Source organism: Anthonomus grandis, chromosome 1 (assembly GCF_022605725.1).
Source record: "Anthonomus grandis grandis chromosome 1, icAntGran1.3, whole genome shotgun sequence".
NCBI classification, from domain to species: domain Eukaryota; kingdom Metazoa; phylum Arthropoda; class Insecta; order Coleoptera; family Curculionidae; genus Anthonomus; species Anthonomus grandis.
Genome location: NC_065546.1, coordinates 24300190 through 24327293, shown reverse-complemented (window position 1 = coordinate 24327293; position 27104 = coordinate 24300190). Strand labels below are relative to the sequence as shown.

Sequence of the window (27104 nt, the reverse complement as noted above, 5' to 3'; positions counted from 1 at the left end):
AACCTTTAGTAACATAGAAAACAAAAGGCATCTTGAAAAATAACTACTAGCTGGCTGACTATTTTTGGCGGGACAGAAACCTAGTGATATTTCTAAGCGTTTAAAGAAAAGAGTATATTCAGAATTGTCTTATAAGAAATCATAAAAGTTCGGGTTTAAATAAAATTAATTACTCGTTGATAAAAAAACTGGGTTGATATTTATTTCGTTGTCCTAGGTTTTTTTTTTTAATTTCCTATGCTAACTCAAGTTCAATGTATTTATAAAAGAGAAACCTTTATCATTTAAATTTTACGGGTCAGGAGGGTCAAATTTTTTTATTCTGATACATTTCTTTTGATGAAATTATTATTTCGTGGGACCTGCATAAAATATAATGGTGTTTTTATTTTTAGTGGCATACAAGAGGTACCTAAATAAAAGAAAAAATTGCAAGAACAAGAAAAGATTCGTTGGCTGAGATTATTTTAGTGAGGGACAACCTCCGTACAAAAAAAAAATTTAGGGTCTTTTTCTAATGTTTGTCTTGTTTTTTAATAATAAACTGAATAAATAAACTGAGAATTTTAAAGAAACGGCTAGATTATTCCAGAGGCATAACTAGGACATCCCACCGCTGCCACCATTTTTGTAACCGCTAGAATTAAATTTAGGTTACTCGGAGACTTTATTAACGATTTTCAGACACATGTAGCGTACCACCAGGGATACCCTACGGAGCAGATTATGCGTTTAATTTATTTATTATAGATTTGATCGTTAAATCGGGTTGTTGCCACCAAGTTATTCGTACCCGCAAGTATTCAGTTACCTGCCTATTTAATCCCCAGACTGCCTTTTTCATTTCTAAAACATTTGACTTTTTAATTAATTTTCACAACAAAACCTTAGTTTGTAGAGGTTTGAGACCATCATAAGTCGATTTAGGTATTCATTGTTAATATCTGGACAAAAAATTATTAAAATCCCTTGAGAATTTCAGGAGATACGGGCATTATATTGCATTATATTAAATAACAGGGAGTGCGGACTATAAAAATTGGTTGCTGGCAACCAACATATGCTGCGTTCTCGATTTTGGTCGCTGGATATAGATCGGACGCTAGCTTCACACACTAAATGATGTGATCTCTTAAATCAGCTGATTCATGATTTCCATATTTTTATTTTCCCAGTTATCAAGCAGATTTGATAACTGATAATATTCTTTGCATATTTCCTTTTCTATTTTGATTTATTTATTTTTCAGTTATCTTTTCTATTGTTTGGGACGATTCGCTTATTTTATCATGTGTGTGAAGCTAGCGTCCGATCGATATCCAGCAACCAAAATCGAGAACGCAGCATATGCCGGTTGCCAGCGACCAATTTATAGTCCGCGCTCCCTGTTATTTAATCAATATAATGCCCGTATCTCCAAAAATTCCCAAGGGATTTTAATAATTTTTTGTCCAGATATTAACAATGAATACCTAGATCGACTGACGATGGTCTCAAACCTCTACAAACTAAGGTTTTGTTGTGAAAATTAATTAAAAAGTCAAATGGTAAAAAAATGAAAAAGGCTCTAACTCCCAAAATTCCCAAAGGATTTGGATAAAACTTTTTTTTATAAAAGATAATAAATATCTAAATTGATTTTAGATGGTTGCAAACCTCTACAAACGAAAGTTTTTTGGTAAAAAATTATTGAATTTTTAGATGTACAAAAAAAATTTAAAAGCTATAACTTCCAAAACTCCCAAAGGATTCGAATGAAACTTTTTTATACAACTAATAATAAATATCTAAATCGATTTTACATGGTTGCAAATCTCTACAAACGAAAGTTTTTTGGTAAAAAATTATTGAAGTGTTAGATGTAAAAAAATATAAACGGCTATAACTCCCAAAACTCCCAAAGGATTTGAATGAAACTTTTTTACGCAATTAGCAATAAATATTTAAATCGATTTTACATGGTTGCAAATCTCTACAAACGAAAGTTTTTTGGTAAAAAATTATTGAAGTGTTAGATGTAGAAAAATATAAACGACTATAACTCCCAAAACTCCCAAAGGATTTGAATGAAACTTTTTTACGCAATTAGCAATAAATATTTAAATCGATTTTACATGGTTGCAAATCTCTACAAACGAAAGTTTTTTGGCAAAAAATTATTGAAATGTTAGATGTAAAAAAATATAAACGGCTATAACTCCCAAAACTCCCAAAGGATTTGAATGAAACTTTTTTACGCAATTAGCAATAAATATTTAAATCGATTTTACATGGTTGCAAATCTCTACAAACGAAAGTTTTTTGGTAAAAAATTATTGAAGTGTTAGATGTAGAAAAATATAAACGACTATAACTCCCAAAACTCCCAAAGGATTTGAATGAAACTTTTTTACGCAATTAGTAATAAATATTTAAATTGATTTTACATGGTTGCAAATCTCTACAAACGAAAGTTTTTTGGTAAAAAATTATTGAAATGTTAGATGTAGAAAAAAATAAACGACTATAACTTCCAAAACTCCCAAAGGATTCGAATGAAACTTTTTTATACAACTAATAATAAATATCTAAATCGATTTTACATGGTTGCAAATCTCTACAAACGAAAGTTTTTTGGTAAAAAATTATTGAAGTGTTAGATGTAGAAAAATATAAACGACTATAACTTCCAAAACTCCCAAAGGATTCGAATGAAACTTTTTTATACAACTAATAATAAATATCTAAATCGATTTTACATGGTTGCAAATCTCTACAAATGAAAGTTTTTTGGCAAAAAATTATTGAAATGTTAGATGTAAAAAAATATAAACGGCTATAACTCCCAAAACTCCCAAAGGATTTGAATGAAACTTTTTTACGCAATTAGTAATAAATATTTAAATTGATTTTACATGGTTGCAAATCTCTACAAACGAAAGTTTTTTGGTAAAAAATTATTGAAGTGTTAAATGTAAAAAAATATAAACGGCTATAACTCCCAAAACTCCCAAAGGATTTGAATGAAACTTTTTTACGCAATTAGCAATAAATATTTAAATCGATTTTACATGGTTGCAAATCTCTACAAACGAAAGTTTTTTGGCAAAAAATTATTGAAATGTTAGATGTAAAAAAATATAAACGGCTATAACTCCCAAAACTCCCCAAGGATTTGAATGAAACTTTTTTACGCAATTAGCAATAAATATTTAAATCGATTTTACATGGTTGCAAATCTCTACAAACGAAAGTTTTTTGGTAAAAAATTATTGAAATGTTAGATGTACAAAAAAAATTTAAAAGCTATAACTTCCAAAACTCCCAAAGGATTTAAATGAAACTTTTTTACGCAATTAGCAATAAATATTTAAATCGATTTTACATGGTTGCAAATCTCTACAAACGAAAGTTTTTTGGTAAAAAATTATTGAAATGTTAGATGTAGAAAAAAATAAACGGCTATAACTCCCAAAACTCCCAAAGGATTCGAATGAAACTTTTTTATACAACTAATAATAAATATTTAAATCGATTTTACATGGTTGCAAACCTCTACAAATGAAAGTTTTTTGGTAAAAAATTATTGAATTGTTAGATGTATTAAAAAAACTTAAGGCTATAACTTCCAAAACTCTCACAGGATTTGAATAAAACTTTTTTTTAATATTAATAATAAACATTTTAAGTGATGAGATTTAAGACATGTTGCAAAATTCTCTATTTAAACTAATTAAATTGAGTTATTTTAACCAATCAAAAGACCATAATAATTTTCCAATTGTTTATTTTATATAACAAATACAAAGATAGTGATTTCTGAGTAGAAATACAAGATCCAAGTCCAGCCAAATAGTAGTATGGAATAATATGGAGTGCCTTGTGCGTCCCAGTTCGTGCGTAAATGCATTCCCCGTCGTGTAATAAAACAAAATTAAAAAAAAAATTACACCAAAGTGCGCAAAGAATTTTATTGCTGGGCAGTTCAGTGGGTAAAAACTTAACTGCTTCTAACAACATATGCAAATTCCTGGATGAATTTCCAAAAGGATCTTAACTGAGACCACACACTGCTACAAACGGGGCCTATGTAAGTTTTCCTTAAATACAATTAATGAAACCTCCTCAGGTATACTTTCTAGGCATCTTGGTAACAATCCAGCCAGTGGTTTTAACGTAATTTTTGATTGGACCTTTATGGAGAATATTGACTGTTGTCTCCTGAAAGAGAGCGATTACCTAAAGGGAAGACCCGGACTCCTTTTGTAGCACCTGACTGTAGTATCGACGACTTAGAGCTACTAGCCCCGATGGTTTAATTCCCTACTACTATTTGGCTGGACTTGGATCTTGTATTTCTACTCAGAAATCACTATCTTTGTATTTGTTATATAAAATAAACAATTGGAAAATTATTATGGTCTTTTGATTAGTTAAAATAACTCAATTTAATTAGTTTAAATAGAGAGTTTTGCAACATGTCTTAAATCTCATCACTTAAAATGTTTATTATTAATATTAAAAAAAGTTTTATTCAAATCCTGTGAGAGTTTTGGAAGTTATAGCCTTAAGTTTTTTTTAATACATCTAACACTTCAATAATTTTTTACCAAAAAACTTTCGTTTGTAGAGATTTGCAACCATGTAGAATCGATTTAAATATTTATTGCTAATTGCGTAAAAAAGTTTCATTCAAATCCTTTGGGAGTTTTGGGAGTTATAGCCGTTTATATTTTTCTACATCTAACATTTCAATAATTTTTTACTAAAAAACTTTCGTTTGTAGAGGTTAGCAACCATGTAAAATCGATTTAAATGTTTATTACTAGTTGCGTAAAAAAGTTTCATTTAAATCCTTTGGGAGTTTTGGGAGTTATAGCCGTTTATATTTTTTTTACATCTAACATTTCAATAATTTTTTGCCAAAAAACTTTCGTTTGTAGAGATTTGCAACCATGTAAAATCGATTTAAATATTTATTGCTAATTGCGTAAAAAAGTTTCATTCAAATCCTTTGGGAGTTTTGGGAGTTATAGCCGTTTATATTTTTCTACATCTAACATTTCAATAATTTTTTACTAAAAAACTTTCGTTTGTAGAGGTTAGCAACCATGTAAAATCGATTTAAATGTTTATTACTAGTTGCGTAAAAAAGTTTCATTTAAATCCTTTGGGAGTTTTGGAAGTTATAGCTTTTAAATTTTTTTTGTACATCTAACATTTCAATAATTTTTTACCAAAAAACTTTCGTTTGTAGAGATTTGCAACCATGTAAAATCAATTTAAATATTTATTACTAATTGCGTAAAAAAGTTTCATTCAAATCCTTTGGGAGTTTTGGGAGTTATAGCCGTTTATATTTTTTTACATCTAACATTTCAATAATTTTTTACCAAAAAACTTTCGTTTGTAAAGATTTGCAACCATGTAAAATCGATTTAAATATTTATTGCTAATTGCGTAAAAAAGTTTCATTCAAATCCTTTGGGAGTTTTGGGAGTTATAGCCGTTTATATTTTTCTACATCTAACATTTCAATAATTTTTTACTAAAAAACTTTCGTTTGTAGAGGTTAGCAACCATGTAAAATCGATTTAAATGTTTATTACTAGTTGCGTAAAAAAGTTTCATTTAAATCCTTTGGGAGTTTTGGAAGTTATAGCTTTTAAATTTTTTTTGTACATCTAACATTTCAATAATTTTTTACCAAAAAACTTTCGTTTGTAGAGATTTGCAACCATGTAAAATCGATTTAAATATTTATTGCTAATTGCGTAAAAAAGTTTCATTCAAATCCTTTGGGAGTTTTGGGAGTTATAGCCGTTTATATTTTTTTACATCTAACATTTCAATAATTTTTTGCCAAAAAACTTTCGTTTGTAGAGATTTGCAACCATGTAAAATCGATTTAAATATTTATTGCTAATTGCGTAAAAAAGTTTCATTCAAATCCTTTGGGAGTTTTGGGAGTTATAGCCGTTTATATTTTTTTACATCTAACACTTCAATAATTTTTTACCAAAAAACTTTCGTTTGTAGAGATTTGCAACCATGTAAAATCGATTTAAATATTTATTACTAATTGCGTAAAAAAGTTTCATTCAAATCCTTTGGGAGTTTTGGAAGTTATAGTCGTTTATATTTTTCTACATCTAACACTTCAATAATTTTTTACCAAAAAACTTTCGTTTGTAGAGATTTGCAACCATGTAAAATCGATTTAGATATTTATTATTAGTTGTATAAAAAAGTTTCATTCGAATCCTTTGGGAGTTTTGGAAGTTATAGTCGTTTATTTTTTTCTACATCTAACATTTCAATAATTTTTTACCAAAAAACTTTCGTTTGTAGAGATTTGCAACCATGTAAAATCGATTTAAATATTTATTGCTAATTGCGTAAAAAAGTTTCATTCAAATCCTTTGGGAGTTTTGGGAGTTATAGCCGTTTATATTTTTTTACATCTAACACTTCAATAATTTTTTACCAAAAAACTTTCGTTTGTAGAGATTTGCAACCATGTAAAATCGATTTAAATATTTATTACTAATTGCGTAAAAAAGTTTCGTTCAAATCCTTTGGGAGTTTTGGAAGTTATAGTCGTTTATATTTTTCTACATCTAACACTTCAATAATTTTTTACCAAAAAACTTTCGTTTGTAGAGATTTGCAACCATGTAAAATCAATTTAAATATTTATTACTAATTGCGTAAAAAAGTTTCATTCAAATCCTTTGGGAGTTTTGGAAGTTATAGTCGTTTATATTTTTCTACATCTAACACTTCAATAATTTTTTACCAAAAAACTTTCGTTTGTAGAGATTTGCAACCATGTAAAATCGATTTAGATATTTATTATTAGTTGTATAAAAAAGTTTCATTCGAATCCTTTGGGAGTTTTGGAAGTTATAGTCGTTTATTTTTTTCTACATCTAACATTTCAATAATTTTTTACCAAAAAACTTTCGTTTGTAGAGATTTGCAACCATGTAAAATCGATTTAAATATTTATTATTAGTTGTATAAAAAAGTTTCATTCGAATCCTTTGGGAGTTTTGGAAGTTATAGTCGTTTATTTTTTTCTACATCTAACATTTCAATAATTTTTTACCAAAAAACTTTCGTTTGTAGAGATTTGCAACCATGTAAAATCAATTTAAATATTTATTACTAATTGCGTAAAAAAGTTTCATTCAAATCCTTTGGGAGTTTTGGGAGTTATAGTCGTTTATATTTTTCTACATCTAACACTTCAATAATTTTTTACCAAAAAACTTTCGTTTGTAGAGATTTGCAACCATGTAAAATCAATTTAAATATTTATTACTAATTGCGTAAAAAAGTTTCATTCAAATCCTTTGGGAGTTTTGGGAGTTATAGCCGTTTATATTTTTTTACATCTAACATTTCAATAATTTTTTGCCAAAAAACTTTCGTTTGTAGAGATTTGCAACCATGTAAAATCGATTTAAGTATTTATTGCTAATTGCGTAAAAAAGTTTCATTCAAATCCTTTGGGAGTTTTGGGAGTTATAGCCGTTTATATTTTTTTACATCTAACATTTCAATAATTTTTTGCCAAAAAACTTTCGTTTGTAGAGATTTGCAACCATGTAAAATCGATTTAAATATTTATTGCTAATTGCGTAAAAAAGTTTCATTCAAATCCTTTGGGAGTTTTGGGAGTTATAGCCGTTTATATTTTTTTACATCTAACATTTCAATAATTTTTTGCCAAAAAACTTTCGTTTGTAGAGATTTGCAACCATGTAAAATCGATTTAAATATTTATTGCTAATTGCGTAAAAAAGTTTCATTCAAATCCTTTGGGAGTTTTGGGAGTTATAGCCGTTTATATTTTTTTACATCTAACACTTCAATAATTTTTTACCAAAAAACTTTCGTTTGTAGAGATTTGCAACCATGTAAAATCGATTTAAATATTTATTACTAATTGCGTAAAAAAGTTTCGTTCAAATCCTTTGGGAGTTTTGGAAGTTATAGTCGTTTATATTTTTCTACATCTAACACTTCAATAATTTTTTACCAAAAAACTTTCGTTTGTAGAGATTTGCAACCATGTAAAATCGATTTAGATATTTATTATTAGTTGTATAAAAAAGTTTCATTCGAATCCTTTGGGAGTTTTGGAAGTTATAGTCGTTTATTTTTTTCTACATCTAACATTTCAATAATTTTTTACCAAAAAACTTTCGTTTGTAGAGATTTGCAACCATGTAAAATCAATTTAAATATTTATTACTAATTGCGTAAAAAAGTTTCATTCAAATCCTTTGGGAGTTTTGGGAGTTATAGCCGTTTATATTTTTTTACATCTAACATTTCAATAATTTTTTGCCAAAAAACTTTCGTTTGTAGAGATTTGCAACCATGTAAAATCGATTTAAATATTTATTGCTAATTGCGTAAAAAAGTTTCATTCAAATCCTTTGGGAGTTTTGGGAGTTATAGCCGTTTATATTTTTTTACATCTAACATTTCAATAATTTTTTGCCAAAAAACTTTCGTTTGTAGAGATTTGCAACCATGTAAAATCGATTTAAATATTTATTGCTAATTGCGTAAAAAAGTTTCATTCAAATCCTTTGGGAGTTTTGGGAGTTATAGCCGTTTATATTTTTTTACATCTAACACTTCAATAATTTTTTACCAAAAAACTTTCGTTTGTAGAGATTTGCAACCATGTAAAATCGATTTAGATATTTATTATTAGTTGTATAAAAAAGTTTCATTCGAATCCTTTGGGAGTTTTGGAAGTTATAGCTTTTAAATTTTTTTTGTACATCTAAAAATTCAATAATTTTTTACCAAAAAACTTTCGTTTGTAGAGGTTTGCAACCATCTAAAATCAATTTAGATATTTATTATCTTTTATAAAAAAAAGTTTTATCCAAATCCTTTGGGAATTTTGGGAGTTAGAGCCTTTTTCATTTTTTTACCATTTGACTTTTTAATTAATTTTCACAACAAAACCTTAGTTTGTAGAGGTTTGAGACCATCGTCAGTCGATCTAGGTATTCATTGTTAATATCTGGACAAAAAATTATTAAAATCCCTTGGGAATTTTTGGAGATACGGGCATTATATTGATTAAATAACAGGGAGCGCGGACTATAAATTGGTCGCTGGCAACCGGCATATGCTGCGTTCTCGATTTTGGTTGCTGGATATCGATCGGACGCTAGCTTCACACACATTATTTTATCAGAAACTTGAAATGTAATCTCGAAAATGAACAATCAAAGTTGGTGAATTTGGTAAACAACAAAGATATGGAGGAACATGAAGCAGAAGAATTTCCATACAGAAGTCCAGATAAATGCAAGAACAGAAAGATCATGTTTATTATCATAATAGTGTGAGTATTCACTTATTTTTGTTTTTAAGGATTTAATTTGTTTAAACTACATTTCTGAAGTGTTTAAATCAGAATATTGGACATTAACCCCCTTGAATAAATAAAGTAGTTAATGTAACAAGTGTGTAAAATGATCCTTTTTTCATGAATGGGAAACTTTTCCATGTTCCCATGAATAAAAAAAAGGGGATTTTACACAAGTGTAAAATACAAATTTTTTTCTACCACCAAAGAAAACTTCAAAAATATCAAATTACTTTAGGCACTTAAACGACGGTAAAAAAAGTTAAAACATTTGTTGACAAACTATAAATTAAATGTCAAAGAAGTGTCAAATTACTTTTTACACACAAGTGCATTAAAAGTGAAACTTTACACACCCTGCGAAGTGTGTAAAGTGAGCATGTTACACATGGTAGTAGAAAAAATAATTTATCTAAAGCAGTGTTACTCAAACTTTTTTCATGATGGAACCCTTTTAAAAAACTAAATTTTTAATGATACCCTAAACTCTAAACTAAAAGCAAAAGCAGTTATATGTGAATTGTTTATTAATAATCATACAAAAAAAGATAGATACAGGTCCACTTTAATACATGCTTTCATTTATTATGACTGCTGTCGGACCCCTTCCGGAGGTTTCTTTCTACCGGAGCACACTTTAAATAACGCTTATCTAAAGTATCTATGGAAAAGGAGAATTAAGTGAATAGATATTGTCACTAATTTGGCAAATAATTTATACAAGAAAAGCTGGATTGTTTTTGGACAATTTTTGGAAATGAAAAAAGTGATTAGGCTTTGAAATTATCATTGGAATTAAAAAGGTTTTTCTATTTTAAGCAAATATTTTATTTGAACAGGGATACATAAATTCCTAAAATAAAATAATTTCTTGAAATACAAAAATTTGTTTAATTCCAAAAACAATTTAAAAGCCTAATCACTTAAAAATTATTTTTTTACAATATTCTTTTCATAGCATGCAAAATTGAAAGTTTGGTTTTAGTTAACTCTTAAATGGGTTCTTTCCTTACCCAGATAAATAATGCTCTTACAGTTGTTATAGTCATATATAATTATATAGTTGGTGGTCTATGGCCAAGTTAAGAAAAAGTTATCTTGTGTTCACACTGTCTTAATTTTTGTTGAGAGCTTATCTAATCTGTTCCACTAGTGGCTAATGAGTAATAGCTTTTTTTTGGAAAGAGCAGAATTTTATTAGTTGTAGCAGGCTTAAAGTGGCTTATGTTTCAGTTGAACAGTTGTTTTTAATGTGCCAAGTTACCTTCAGAAACTCTGTAATAGGAGAGTGCATATTCTCCAAATAATATATTGTACAGTTTTTATATAATACAGTTTAAAAGTTATACAAGCTATGACAGATTAAATACTGGAGAAACTAATCTAAGGATTGTTTATTGCAATGGTAAACCTATAATTGTAACAAATCATAATTTAAACTAGCAAGATCTAACATGTATATAAGTATGACCTATGAGAATGTCAGAGGTTTGACCACCAAAATTCGAATTGGGGAATTTTATATGTCTCTCAGTGATAACTCAGGTGGTAGTTACAGAGATCTGGATCCAGAATAGTGTCTTGAGTGCCAGACTATTTAATTAAAACCACATACCACATTGTATTTAGAAGGGATAGGAATTTGGATGTGATGAATGTAGTGAGAGGAGGAGTTCTGCTAGGTCTTAGGGGTGTATATATATTTGGTATTTATATTCAACCACAAATGCCACTGTTTCAATATCATCTCTCATAACTTTTTGATTCTTTTTCCTGTACAAAAGCCCATACAAAACAATAACATTAGATTTCATATTCATTGGACACTTGAATATTACATCTATTCCCCAACTTAATAAGTTAAATGATTTTATGGCATTATGAAAACAACTTAATACATTTAAAAAACCCTACAATAATATATTGGATCTTGTGATAAGTAATTTTGAGAGAGCTTGCTAAAGAAAATCAAACATGGTGCTCCTTTCAAACTAATCCTAATAGCAAATGCTGCAACTGAAAAAGCTAATTACCCTCTGCTTTATAGACTACTCTCAGAGACGAATTGGCAGTTTTTAATTACATCTGATGTCAATCTGGCAGTATCACTTTTTTATAAGCATCTATATGACATACTCGACCAAACAGTGCCTCTCTTTAAATACAACAAATATAAATTAAATACCCCATATGGTATACAAATGTAATTATCAAAAATCTGCGAAAGAAAGAAAAACTTCATAAAATAAACAGGAAAAATAAACTTCATTCTAACTATATTGCATTCTCTAATATTAGAAGACTGATAAACCATATATTAAAAGAACTGAATTATCTGTGAAAAATGATCCCAAATCAAGGAAGAATCTTGCAAACCAGGAAGCAATATTCCCAATGAAATTAAGCACAGTTGTTATGGTTTTTATTTATGTAATGATACACCAATGTATGTCTAAATTCCACTACTCTTATTTTCTACTCTTATAAAGTATGTACAGCCAAATAGAAATCAAATATATAGTTTGGCACCTGAACTTAGATGCATATATCATGGCAACAGTTACAGGTTAGATAATACTCCTAGAAAATGTTGACTCTATGAGGGATCTAGGGGTCATAGTTGATAATAAACTGACATTCAATAAACACATCAATGAAGTTGTTAAATTTTCCTTGAAAACTCTTGGTTTCATAATCAGATCAACAAGAGAATTTAAAAGGTTGGACAGTCTTGTTAATTTGTATAATGGCCTATTTAATTCTAAATTGCTTTATGCCTATATTGTTAAATGTATGCAATGATGTGCTCTCCCAACTCTAATATCCATATAGACAGACTAAAATATGTGCAGCGCAGGTTTTTGAAGTATATATACTTTTTTGTTCTCCTTAATGCACTAGAAAACACCCTCGAATTAATTTAGAAAATAGACCTACTAACTTAGCAAGAAATGCACTTTTATATTTTTGAAGTTACATTGTATTTCATAAGCACTGTCTGCATTGCCTGTCCTTTAAACTTGTTTTCTAGTGGTAAAAGGCTAGTAAATTTTTGAAAAATCTATATATAATATTTAAGTGTAGTCTATGCAGTGAAATTACAGTACAAACAATAGACTAACGTCTTTATCTCAAAAAGTATTCATTTTATTCCATGTTGAGTACTTATTTCAAACTGATTGGAATTGACAAACTGACTTAATGAGGAAAACATGTCTGTGATTTCTAAAATTTGCACTAAGAATATGCCTAAGGGTTACTACCAGCTGTACTGCAATGTATGCAATAAATATTTTCATAAAACATGCGCGGCTGTTAACGAAGTAGATACGATAGTTCTTTTAAAACAAAAGAAAACATGGACTTGTGAAGGTTGTCTCCCTGGTGATAAAATTGTGCGTAATGAGAAGAATGACAAAGCATCAACTACCACTAAAGCTAATAAGTCCAAAGAGACTGAAAAAAACTTAATCAAAAATCAGGAGGCTGGCATTGACAATAATCTTGCAGAACTTACGAAAGTTATTAAGGCAATAAAAAAGCAAATTTCTCAAATGAGAAGTTCACTAGTCTATATGAACGACTTGTTTGAGTCAGAACGAGTGCGCACATAGGTTCTTACAGAAATTGTAGAGAACTCCGAACTGAGAATTCAATACAAAAAAGACTTAAGTCATACGAATAAATTTATGAATGAAGTTGAATACCAGAAAATCAAAAATAATTTAGTGGTCAGTGGAGTTTGCGCTGAAATGGAAAATACGATAAAAAGATTCTCAAGGAAAAAAACACTCAGTGTTGAAAACTATTCATGAATTACTCATACAAGAGAATATTATTGATATTAAATTACAGAAAACTAAATTGGAAATGGGATTAATTGTAACTCTGGAAAGCAAAGAGGGAAAGGCTGGAATACCAAAGGAAAGTAACCCGATTGGACAACTTCCAGGAGAAAAATGCAAAATTCCAGAAGCCAAAAGAATTTATGTCAATGAAGAATTAACTGCGGCAACTTACATCTTTTGCGTGAAGCTGGAAAACTGAGGAAGGCTGGTTACAAATTTATTTGGAGTTGTAACGGCACTGTATATGCTAGAGCAAAAGAAGGTGAGCAATTAAAATTTTTAGTACCTACCATTTGCATGATCTTTTAGAAAATGTTAAATAATAAAAAAAAACAAATATTTTTACATATCTATAGTATTGGTGGCATAAAACCTTCAATATGGCTCATAACCATGTATGTGATGATATGATACTCAAATAGACAGCGATTCTATTAACTTTTTTAACTGTGAAGATAGGGATTTAAATGTTCACTTTAATGTAAGAAGCATAGATAAAAATTCTGAAAATTTAATTAGTTAGACTTTCTAAATAAAGGCTCAATTTAATTGCTCTCTCTGAAACAAATAATGTTATGTATAAATTGAATAACTTAAATATTCCTGATTATCGCTTATGTTACAACGTAAGTATTATAAATAAGTGCGATGGGTTAATTTTTTATATAAAATCTAATTTGGTTGAATAAGTTGATATTACACAAACAAATAATTGTAGTATTGGTCTAACATGAATTTATCATTGCCATGACATGGATGAAATTGATTTAATGGCGGGCTTGGAACCATTATACCAAAACCTACAAATAAAACACGAAATTGAAATTTTAGAGAATCATTTTGGAAAATTGGAGATATCAACATTGACATTTTAAACACAAAAAGTAATACCTTAAATGTATGCAAGTATTTTAATTGGAGAACTATGTAACTAGAGTTGTAACTAGAATGTAGAGTTACGAAGTTCTCCAAAAGTGACTGGAGTGTCATGTAACTAGAGCTCAAGGTAGCAGTAAAACATATATAGACCATTTTTTCTAAAAATGCAGCTAAAATTTCTAAAGCTGTTATACTTAATGGTGGTTTTTCAGAATAGCTCACAGTTTAATATTTTACGCAACAGTAATGATATTGACCTATTTAATGGGCACTATAGCTACATTCAAACGCAAAATTGCTGCAATGATTATGATCTTATAACCATTAAATATTTCTATATATATAAACTCTCCATTTAATTCTCTCTTGCCTGTAGTATACTTTGAAGTTGTCAGCCTAAAATGTAGGCTCTTTTGAGTCAAATCAATTTTTGTAGACTGTTAAGTTTTAGGTGCTGTTTACCTTGCCTGGTTGCCTTAAGTATTTAGTTTTTTCAGTTTATTGTTTGTATAATTACTTTTCATCTGTTAAACATACATACATACATACATACATATGTTGTCTTATTATTAGGCATTTCCTGTTAGACAATGGTAAATAAATAAATAAATAAAAAAGTTACCTATACAACAAAAAAAAATTCTTTATCAAAACAAGGTATTTTATGTTACATTGTTTTGACTTTAGAGAGGTCCTCTGAATTTTAACATGGTATTGCATATTATGTTGTTTTATCTTGGTTTTCTTAATTTCTTGCTTATTACGCTGTGACTCTTTGCAAGGTTGATTAGTATAATATTAGTTGAAAATACTTAAATTTGTATAATCTCATTAAATTCTAACATTTTACTTTAAATTTAAGTTAATAATACACACTTCCTCAATTAAAATGCAAATTTAATTTAAAAGTTTCTTATTTTAAAAAAATATTCTATTTAGGTTTGCGAAAAATGCTCGATTATCTATGAATTGAAAAAAAGATTTTCTTTTAGGTTGAGGTGGAATAAAAAAAACGGAATAAGATTTGCGATATATCAATTATTTTTGTGGATATGATCGATTTGGTCTGCGACTTTTTCGTAAATATGTTACACTTTTTCTTTGTGATCATTGACACAATCATTATGAATATTGGGTTCAATAATATTGCAAGGGTCTCTGTAGTTTGTGTCACCAAGTGTCAGTTCAAAGATTTTTGATTTTTGTTTGTGTCTAAGAATTCTTAAGTATTCTATTAGTGTCAACAAAATCTTTCAACTGGTGAATTAGATTTATGGTGAAGAGGTTTGGTAAAATGTGTTTTAATTTTGTGTGCTTTTAATAATTCTTGTACCGAATCATTTTTAAATTCGGAACCATTGGAAAATTCGGAACAATTTCTCCGGTACGCGTTCAAAGATGTCTTAACCATCGACTTACTGAAATCAATTTAGTATGAGTACAAAAGACAAGTAAAGTTTTTGTTTTTATGAATAAATAAAAGTTAAAAGAAAGAGATATTATTCATTCATCATAAATAATTTTCAGTAAGTCGGTGGTTGAAACATTCTATTTTGCGCTTGACCGGAGTATTTGAATCTACATTATGATCATAATCACCCAAAAAAAAAAACGGACTTTTGCCTGCGCCTCTCTATCTAATATATACGTGTGAAAGTGCATTCAAGAGACTCTAAAGTATGAAATGCAATTGCGAGAGTTTTGCAGATTTTTATATGCGTGTCTTAAAGTGGAACTTTTCAAGCTTATTATATTATATATTATTTCTTGCATACTTTTAGGTGCAAGAAGTCAGACCTCTTTATAGAGCTGATCAAGAAATCTCATATACCGAAAATCGAGTATTTGCAGTTGACCTACAAAAAGTATTTTTATTGCCACGAATGCCAAAGATTAATTGGTTTTAATACAATATTCGCCTCCCTTTCGAAAACTGCACAACATTATTGTGAAATATGGCATGAAGGAATTGCCGGATGTTGTGCAAGTTTTTGGAGATAAATAGAAATACTCAAACATTATAATATTGTGGGATAATTATATAATGGAAAAATTGTGGTGGGCAGAATAAAAATAATATAGTCTTTGGGCTCTTCTAATATATGTGGATTCTTCTTTTTGCACTTCCGATACAATAACATTAAAGTTTCTTAACACTGGACCCACTTATATGGCAGCCGATGGACTCCACGACAAAATTGAACAAATAGTTCGTAAGAAAGGGGACATACAAGACTTTATTCACTTTAAGGTAGCTATATTACTATTAAACTTGTAAATAAAATATTGGTAATAAGGGTGAAACCAAAAATGTAAATTTTTTTTTTCTCTAAATGTCATTAAAAACTAATGGCAGTCTAATGGCCATTCAAAGGATTAAAAAGTCTATTTTTAGCTGCCTACTCAGAAAAATTCCACCTCTTTTTAACTCGCTGCTATGCAACCATTAAGCTAATAATTTAAATTAAACTGGTAATCAATACAGACAACGACATTGAGTAAACTCAAAATGATGGAATTTTAAATTAAAAAATTAGAAAATAAATTTTGAAATCATTGATTTTTTGAATATATTTTGATTATAATTATATTTTTGTATATGAAAAACAACTAAAAAGCTATATAGAAAATTTTTATATTGACATATGTATATATTATGTATTTTTTTAGAATTGCCGTAAAAGAGCGTCTATTAAAATGAATGTTACTGAAATGCAGTTTACCGATTTTATGAAAATAGAAAACAAACTTGTCACCTCCAAGAAATCCCTGCCCTGCCCTGCCTTACTTTAAGGGCATCGGGAAAGTGAAGTTTGTCAAGAATTCTGGTCAAGATCAAATACATCAAATACAAAGATAAATATGGCTGTGAATATATTTTTTTAAAAATGCCGCACTTCCAGAAAGGGCAAAAGGGCTAGGAGGTGTTTCGTTAGACTATCATTAAAATGATTGTGCGAAAAATTCAAGAAAACCAAAGAATGTTTTGGTACGGTTTCCCAGAAAATAATAACATACGTCAAATATTTTAGGTGAAGGTGTATAAGAATAAAATATTACTCTAAAATGTAACTTAATCACAATTATGCAGTTTTACCAACTTGTCGAGGCTAATATCATTTTCATATCCACAAAAAATAATTTATATTCTAACTCAATAAAACAAGGAACGTAATGTTTTATACCTTCTTTTTAAACAAAAACAATAAAAAAATCGATAGTGAATGCTTATCAAAATACTGTACTATACAGGGTGTTTTTTTAGTATTGCGACAAAATTCAGGGGCATGTTCCTTGGACAAAATCAATGTCCTAAACCTCTTAGATTTTATACTACAGGGTTTGTTGTTGAAAAAGAAAACTTATCTATACTATCTTAGGCAAGTATTACTTTTATTATTCTATTTTCAGCATCTTTTTTTGAAGAAGTTTTTTCCGGCAAAACATTAACATAAGCATAGATGTAAACAATAGGGTTACTTTAACCCTAAATGAAACAAATAGTTCTTAAAACAAACGCGATTTATTGTCTAGCACAACAAGATAATCTGCTGCTTATCCCAGATGCCCGCGAAGACTCCCCGGGCGCGGTACTTTCCCGCGCTTGGTTCCGTGTTCCCCTTGCCTGAAGCTCGGGTTTTGCTGAGCTTGCAAAAAACGCAAAGGCTGGCTTAGATTTGGTGCTGTTTACATTAATCGCATTTCGCGCATTCATAGATAAACATAAAAAATCTACTAGGGTATCAAATTTATCGAAAAAAGTAACTTTTTTCGACTTTACCACTGTAGTGTAAAATCTAAGATGTTTAGGACATGTTCATATAAATTTTTTCTTGCTTGATTTCGTCCAAGGAACACGTCCCTGAATTTTGTCGCAACATTAAAAAAATACCCTGTATATTATTGTGTTTAGTAATTGTTTTCCAAAACTGTACTTAGTGCAGAGTACTTTGACAAACAATGCATCAAAAAGATTATTCCAATACTGCTTAATACTAAAATACTAAGATAGTCTACTATTTACTTGATCAACTATACATTTTTCTATAAAGGTTTGACCTAAAAAGATTTAATAGTATTAAACTGGGAAGAGTTCAAACTTTAAACCTAATTATCTCAAAACTAATTTTTTTGTAATTATATTTTTTTGTAATGTATGTATATTGTTTTGACTTGGCACGGCACAGATGTCTGACTGGTTTTTTCCCAACTTTAACTATGTATAATTAGAATCACAGTAAAAACTATGTCCCGATCAAAAATCCAAAGAGACCATCCCTATTAGACAGTATTATATTGTAAGTCTGTCTCCTGTCAGTATTGTATACAGTATAAGATTTATAGACAGTATATGTATAGACAGTAAAGTCCAGTTTAGAGATCTATTAGAATCTTTGATGTGCCGCGAATAGTCCGTGTGCCGGTGTTGCTTGTATTGTCACATGGCATGCATGTTTAAATCGCAAATTTTGCGATATTTAATCATTCCATTAAATAAATAAATGTTTTAAACATATTTTTTTTAATTTTAATTTTTTGGTTCGTAAAATTTGGCTTCAGACGCCCACGTACTATTTTGTTAGACGTCCCAGCCACTCAACCGTGAAAAGTTGCACAGGTATGGCCTTAAAATTTTATTATTCGGGATTTTTGGGTTTAGTTTTATAAGGCTAGAAATTCAGGATAGTTGATAACAAGATTATATTTAATTTAAAGATAAGATTTACGTACGTAAAATCAATTTAACCAAAAATTTTAATTTAATAAGTTTAGTTTTTAGTGCCATTAGTGTCTTACAATGGCAAAAAAGGGACTTTTCCCAGAGAACGAAGGAAAAAGCAGTCTTTATTGTGTCACTGAAGGACAAACAGGGGCAGTAATCTGTAAAAAACAAAATTTTAAACTTGTTTAATTAATAAGAATATGGTTTTCTTACTATGGCAAAAAAGGGACTTTTTCCCAGAGAATGGAAATCTTACATCAATCATAAATGTATCATACCATGTTTCGTCAAAATAATATATTGATCTTTCTTCCTCCCAAAATTTTTTAATTAACTCCAAATATTCTATACGTCACCTAACAATTCCATTACAGCAGCTCTTTTGTTAACCATCCTAAAGTGAAATCCAAGATTTATCAGGTATCTCCGCAAGGTTGAGACTGAGAAATATTTGCCGTTTGCCAATAAGGTGTCCTTCATTCCATCTCTATGGTCAGAACCTTATATTTTTTGTATCTAGAATACTTCCCTTGCTTCTTTGTCTGTTTCCTCAACACTAGAAAATTAACTATCAGAACTATGTGAGTCTAAATTACTGTCCAGATCACTCTTGTTTTTTTTTCATCACAAATGTTATTGTCTTTCTTGTGCACCCACGGTCTCCATAAGCCTGCACAAATACTTTCCTGTTCATTTGCCAAATTTTCCTGCCTATTTTCCCAAGGTCGAAACATTTTAAGGTCTTTAGGTATAATACCAAAACAAATCCACAAATAAAAAAAACACTTCCTCACAGTAAAAACTGCAATACGAATACAGATCAAATTCTAAATCTCCACTTTCATAAACGTGTAAAAAAGCAAAACCGGCAAAACCCATCAAATAATAACCTCACATGCCTCCCCAACTATTAAAGACGATAGACCCATCCAACAGAACTATTTTAAAGGCGATAGACCCATCCTTAAAGATCTCTTTAAAAACCCGACAAAAGTAATACAAAAACAGCCCAAAAATTTATTTAGGTACGGCCCCGTAATCTTCAAAATCAGTGGGATAGAAAGAGATACACAATCACTTGCACAGCCTGTAGTAGGAAACGCCAGAACGCATGTGTTTTAACTTTCTTTAATAGACTGGCTAAAAAGAGGTGAGAAGTTTGTGAGTGCTGGAAGTGTTTAAAATATTTTGTAAGATGCTTGGATTTTAGTCCGCGGTCAATTTTTTGATATTATTCTCTTATAATATTATAATTTCTAAAAATTGACATTTTCGAAATAAAAATTAAAAATAGTGTAAAACATGGGGTTTTATGTATATTTAAAATGATTTCATAGATAAACTATATAAAATTTTGCCATTTAAACAAGTATATCATGCGACAATAAATACGACATAGGCGCACGGACTATTTAGTGCGGCATCTGCAACACATCAAAGATTCTAATAGATCTCTGAACTGAACTTTATAACTGTCTTTCTCTTAGAACATTGAAAGAACATAATCAGGAACCAACAACTTTGTTTGAGTTGTTGTTTACAATAATATTCACCGATTTTCTGTTGTCAAGTTTACACACATTTTCAAATGAGAAAATTTCAGCTATATATTAATACTTATAATAATGTTAATTTTACTTGTTGGATTTTAGATAAAAAATAAAAAGTAGATGTAGATATGATATTCTAAGGGCAAAAATTATATCTTCAAACCAAAAAAAAAATTATTAACATTTTTATTCCTCAAAATGCTTCTAAAAAAATTGGAATGGCAACACCGCAAGCAAATTCTCAGTGGTGCGCGAAATGTCATCTTGTCAAACGGCCTTGAGTTTACACTCAACATTTGTGAAATTTAGTGTTTTTTCTTTAGTTTTTGGATGAAAAAGGAAAATGGTCTCATTTGAGTGTTTTTGTGAACTGTCACAAGGAGAAAATTAACGTTAAAAATTTGTACCGCACCAATAAAAAAAGGCGATTTAAGCCGATCTTTTCACAAGTAAATACCGATACTGTCTTAACATCATAAGAAGGGAGAACCGTCATCATAAACGTAGAATAGGGGATCATAGAAATAAACTTAAATAAAAACTTGAATGTGAAGTGTGTGTGAAATACAAGAATATATATTTTCAAATTAAAATATTTTTTTTTAAAATACTTATCTATTACGAAGATAAAATCAAGAATAAGAAACTCGAGTTTTATCCATGATTTTATTAACAGGAGTTACTTTATGTTTTTTGTTGTCTTGCAGAACAATGACATATTAAAATATTTAAAAATTTTATCCTAAAACATGAATTAGTAAGAAATCTATAATAATTGTAAAATATTTCACTTTCATAAAAATGCATTTTTATTAGATAGGTAACTTTAAGTTAACTTTGAATATTGACTTCTTGATATCTTGAGTATCTTATCATATTTTAATTTTAAAAAAATGCTTTATATTTTATTAAAAGGGAACAGTAGTATTGTTTTTTGCCTGTCAAAATAAGTGATAAATTTTTTATGATATGAGTTTTTTTTTTGCCATTTCGACTTAAGCATTTGGCGTCATTGCATTAGAGCTGTTTCAAGCAAAGTGCCCATAGTTCCACGGCAATGCTAGCCTTTTAATGTTCTAAGGTCTTTCTATTATGATCAAGTGTATGATAGATTTTAAGAACTTTACAGACTTTCTACAATAAAGAGTTGTCTATAAATGCTTTGGAAAAGTTGTGGCAGATGTATCTCATCTATTCCAATTTCTCCAGAGCTTTTGACAGAGTTGATTACAATATTTAAATATAGAAATTGCATCTTTTTGGTTTAATTTGCTGATTCTTTTGGGGGTGCTGATTCTCTGGGTTTTACATACACATTTTGGCATCTGTTTTAAGATTAGTAGTTTTTTTTGTTATTAAATTAAATGCATATAGTAAATTTTTATACAGAAGTTTCATCATATTTTGATCAGGTTTTATTGCTTGGAGATATAATGACTATGTGAATGATGCATTAAAAAATTATTTGTTTTTGCATGTGAAGAAATTTAATTACATCAGTTTTTATAGGAGAAATAAAAAGCTAGAATATTCTTACCAGAACAAACTTTTCACAATTAGAAGTTGTTACTATATATATTTATTTTTGTATTGCCATAAAAATACAAGTAAAAAAGTAATGTAATAAAAGTATACAGCAGTGGTGGCTCGTGAGTTTGGGTTTAGGGGGTGCGTGAAAATAATATTTGGATATACAACATAGATATTGAAATTTAAAATGTACCTATTAGCTGCTGTTTTTTCTATTTTATTTTTTTACTATTTTAGGCTAAAAATGTAGCCAATTTTAGTATAATTTTATAAAGCACAAATTTTATTATTGTAAATTTTTAGGTACTACTACGTACTACTACTCACCTAATTATTTTGTATTTAACGACAAAAATTTGTCGTTAACTTATGTTAAATTTACGTGTAATAGCGGGTGTGCTTTTACATCCTTTTTGTGTTTCATTTATATTTAATACCGGTGTAGGACGTCCGTTATTCTTTATTTCTACTTTTTCTTTTAAACCTAAGTTTTTTCAAATCACACACCCTCATTTTCTGGCGTTTGCCGCTAAATAAAAAACGACGGAACAACACATCGTTGCATAACAAAGGGAAAATCCGATCACGGGCTCAATCACATTGAGTACCCAGCAGCGTTTCCCCCGCATCGGATTCCACCACCCGAGTGCACTAATCGGCAGTTCATCCAATTAAGAACTTTACCGTTTTTTAACATGCCATTTTAGCAAATTCAACATTATACCGTTATTTATCACATTGTAATTACTCCTGTGTTTTACAATGTAAATTTTTATGATAAATATCAAATTATTTTAAACCCAACGTGTTAGTAAGTTGCTTGCTTTTTCATTTGAGTCTTAGTCAAGTTTAGTTCGAATCCTAAACGTAATTGCCACCATCAAGAATATTTGCCCTGCGATATGGGCGTTCTGCGTCTATACACCTAGGAAATATTGGTTAGAGTTGCTCCGAAATGGTTTTGTTTTGGATCATCGAGTTGCATGCATGAAAATATTCAGGTAGACGTATTTAAAAAATATATTTCAAATAATAAAACATGGATTATTGCATTTTGTGCGCAAACGTAAACATTGTGGACACCGCAACACAGTCTCAATCTGCTCGGATAGCAGGGCTGCCATCAAGGCAATTAGGGCCGAGAAGGTGAGCTCCAAGCTCGTACTGGAGTACACAAAGGTCCTGGAGGAAACGGTATAGCTGGGCTGCAGGGTTCAGCTTGTCTGGGTGCCTGGGCACTCACTGGCAACAGACAATAAATAATTAATTCATTTATATATTTTTTTTTTATGGTAAACACAAGCACAAGAGGAAAGTCCTATGTCACTCTTGGAGTGGTGCTTGCGCGAAGATATTTGTGGGCATTTATCTTGAATCGCTGCAGGTTGTATGCGTCGGGAAATATGTGAGGTGGAAGCCCGTTCCACAAAGAAGATATTCTCCAGATGAATGAGTCCCGATACAGCGACGTCCTTGGGGTAGGCAGGTGGACTCGATGTTGATGAGCCGCAACTGCTAGACGCGTCCTTCTTGCCGGAACAGCCCTGGGTGGAATCAGGCCTGCCAGCTCAGAGGAGCACTTACCGTGATAATAACGGTAGAATAAACAGAGATCAGCCACCTTTCTCCTGTGCTCCAGACTATCCAGACTCTTTGTCAGTTCTGGTTTGTCGATAAGACGAATAGCTCTCTTCTGTAAAGAATCTAGCAGTTTTAAACTATGCTTGGGTGCAGAGCTCCAGACATGCGAGCAATACTCGAGGGAAGGGCGTATTTGAGCCTTATAAAGAGTCAGCAGCTGTTCTGGTGTATACAGTTTTTTCGTTTTGAAAAGCACTCCGAGTTTTTTGGAAGCTGCCCTGGCGACCTCGGCCACGTGGTCATACCAGGACACACTGTTGGTGACTTCGACTCCTAGAAGATGTAAAGATGATTTCATTGGCAATGTTTTCCCTGCCATAACCAGCTCCGGGCCACCGAGGTTAGTCTTCATCGTAAATACTGCAGCCTGCGTTTTTTTAGCGTTAAAATTGACCAGATTGTTACCGCCCCACTCCAAGATTGCTCTAATATCGTTGTTGGTTGAAGCTACTTGTTGCTGCCTAAGATTCTGAGAACTTGCGGCTGTCGTTGGTTTGGCGTACTTAAATGTGGAAATAAGTGTGCTATCGTCCGTAAAGCTGTAGATTGGATTGACAGTGGTTCCTAGCAAATCGTTGATATATACCAAGAAAAGGGTGGGGGATAGAATGCATCCTTGAGGGACTCCAGCGTTAATGTTAAATTTGTCGGAGAGGTATTCATCGATGGCTACTTGGATTGTTCGTTGTTCAAGAAAACTTTTGATCCAATTCAATAATGAGTTTTGTATGCCGATTGAGGAGAGCTTGGTTAGTAGTCCCTCATGCCACACTCTATCAAATGCCTTGGAAATGTCAAGAGCGACTGAGCGGGACTCGCCGTGCTTCTCCATGGCCTCCGTCCACAAGTGTGTGACGTAAGACAGAAGATCGCCGGTGGATCTAAGCTTTCGAAAGCCGCATTGATGATCGCTGATTAGTCCAGATGATTCCAGATATCTTAACAGTTGTTGTTTGACTGCTTCGTCGGGCGGTAATCGGGCGGTAATTGGAGGGCATCGTCTTCTTACCCTTTTTGGGTACAGCTTGAACTCGAGCAGTTTTCCAGCTTGTTGGAAATGAGCCCTGCTTATACGATGCCGTGAACAGTCTACATAAGGGAGGAGTCAATTCGTCTGCACAACCTTTTAGTACTAGGGCTGGAATTCCATCGGGTCCAGAAGCTTTGTTGGTGTCTACGCTTTTAAGAATTTTATTTATAATTCGTTGGGGAAACGAAATTTCTCCCATCGATGAATTCACTCTTGGCAAATATGGTGGTGTTTTGCCTTGCGAGTGCAGAGTAGAATTGGACGCGAAGAGTTTACCCAGTAAGTTGGCTTTTTCCCTTGCTGTTACCGCGATAGAACCATCATCTGCTGTTAGGGGTGGCAAGGCCGACTTAGCAAATCCTTGACTAACGGCTTTCGATAGCGACCAGAAAGATTTTGTTCCATTTGAGCAGTTTAGCAATTTGTTTTTGATCCTGTTTTTGTGACTCTCTTTGCATTCATCAATAATTCGCTTGCAGCTATTTCTGGAGGTTAAAAAGTTCCTCCGATTTTCGGTGGAAGGATGTTGACGCCATTTGCGATATGCTACGTTTTTAGTGTTTACTGCCTTTTTGCAATTCAGGTTGAACCATTGCTTGTTGTTTGATCCGCATTTAGTAGAAAAAGGGATATAAGCTTCCATTCCTGCCAAGATCGTCTCTGTAATTTGGTTTGCACATTCTGAGATGTTATTGGTTCTAAAGCAGACTTCTTTCCAAGGGAATGAGCGATAAAATTCTCGAAGATGGTTCCACTCTGCTGATTTATAGTGCCATACCTTCCGCGGCATCGGAGGATCCTGCGTTTTAACATCCAACTGGCAAGAGACTGTTATCTGATGTTCCTAGGGGGGCCTGTACTGATACAGTGTACAGAGTCAGGGTCTGAAGCCAAGGCCAGATCTAGGAGACTCGCGAACTCGCCGTCTCGATCGGGGATTCTGGTAGGTTCCTCCACAAGCTGCGTAAGCCCGCATATGGTGGCAAATAGCTCAGCTTCTCGTCCTTCATCGTCGTTTTTGTTGCAGAAGCGCAGCCAGTTGATATTGTGAACGTTAAAATCACCCATGACGATGATTTCTGCGCTTGGGTAGTCAATTTGCAGTTGGTTAATGCAATCAACCAGATTCAAAAAGAGCCGCCTCTATTGGGTGTCGCTTGGTGGTCTGTAGATACAGCAGATAAATTTTCTGGCTCCACTGGCTATTATTTTGAACCTACGAAGTCCGTAGGTTCAAGCGTTTCCTCCCGCTGGCAACTCAAATCGCTCTTGACAAATACTGCCAATCCAAAGTTCAGTCGAAATCGGATGTGTAGATCGTATCCAGGATAAATGAGGTAAACATTTGTTGTTGAAGGTTTCACCTTTGTTTCTGCTAATTCCAGAATGTGAGGCTTATTTGATTGCAGGTGTTGGTGTACTGCATTAATATTGGTGTTTAGGCCTCTGATGTTGCAGACATTGATTTTTAGGCTTTTAATCCGACTTGATGGACCCCCCCCCGACCAGCCTCCGCCCGGAGATCCGAATGGGAGGCGAGTTTACCTCCGGAAAATTTTGGTCGTGAGGGCGCCATCATGCATTTATTTTTCTACTCTTTTACCATCTCTTTCTACCATTTCCCCTTTGGAAACCGGACACATCGACATGGCGGCGAAACGTGAGTTCAATGGAACCACTTCACGCCGCCTAAGTCCTATGTGGTGGTATTGAACCGGGCGATGCAAGTGGACAACATCTACCACCAAAACAACATCTACCACCAAAATAATGAGCTTGGAAACGACAATTCGATTATTTTTTAGTAAAAAAGAGCAGGCTCCAACTTAAATTTAGCAATTTATTTCAGTTCTCTAGTTCACAATTAATTTTCAAAGTTTGAATAAATGGGCCATGTTTAATTTTTTCCTTGTACCAGCGCGGCCATGATGATACGTCACAGGCGACCGACGCTAGCATGTCGACCGCGCACGCTGCTTTGTTAATATTATTATGCATGTTTTTGCTGTTGTTTTTCAAAATGTCTGCTCCACATACCCGCTATAAATATTGTATTGTGCCAAGGTATAGAAATACGACAAAAACTACCCAAATAAAGTATTTATTAGTGTACCCAGAGGAGAGAAAATACAGTGAAAAAAACAGTGGTGTAATGCAATGAAGAGAGACAATAATTTAAACAAAGTTCTTTCGAGTACTTGTTCTCGGTTGTGAGGATCATTTTGAGGTAAGTTAATTTAAAGTTATTTAAGATAGCTATGACGGCAGTCCTTTTACTACTACATACTAGTAAACTTACAGGGTCTGCTATTACTAAATTAAAATGTCTTGTCATAATAGGTATAGGATCGATAAAAATTAATTTGAATAGTTAGTTTTTATGGATATTTCAGTATAATAAGAAAATAGAGACGTTTATTAAAATTTAAAGTTTCGCTAAGCGGAAATTGCAGGTTACGAAAAAAAAATGTTTTTTAGAATGATTCTACATAAGAATACTATGCATAAAAATTTTTTTTGA

General features: G+C 31.4%; 1 protein-coding gene across 2 annotated transcripts in view; it reads left to right on the top strand.

Moving 5' to 3' along the window:
• Positions 1 to 27104, top strand: part of LOC126738804 (lysophosphatidylserine lipase ABHD12-like) — a 50074-nt gene that overhangs the window by 12569 nt on the left and 10401 nt on the right. The window contains exons 2-3 of one of the 2 annotated variants that reach the window (XM_050444254.1): positions 1250 to 1291; positions 9209 to 9358. In XM_050444254.1, the coding sequence (XP_050300211.1) occupies positions 9273 to 9358 (86 nt within the window). In that variant the 5' untranslated portion in view covers positions 1250 to 1291; positions 9209 to 9272. Of the gene's footprint in view, positions 1 to 1125; positions 1292 to 9208; positions 9359 to 27104 lie in introns of those variants that run through there. The other variant, XM_050444246.1, reaches the window with a different exon arrangement.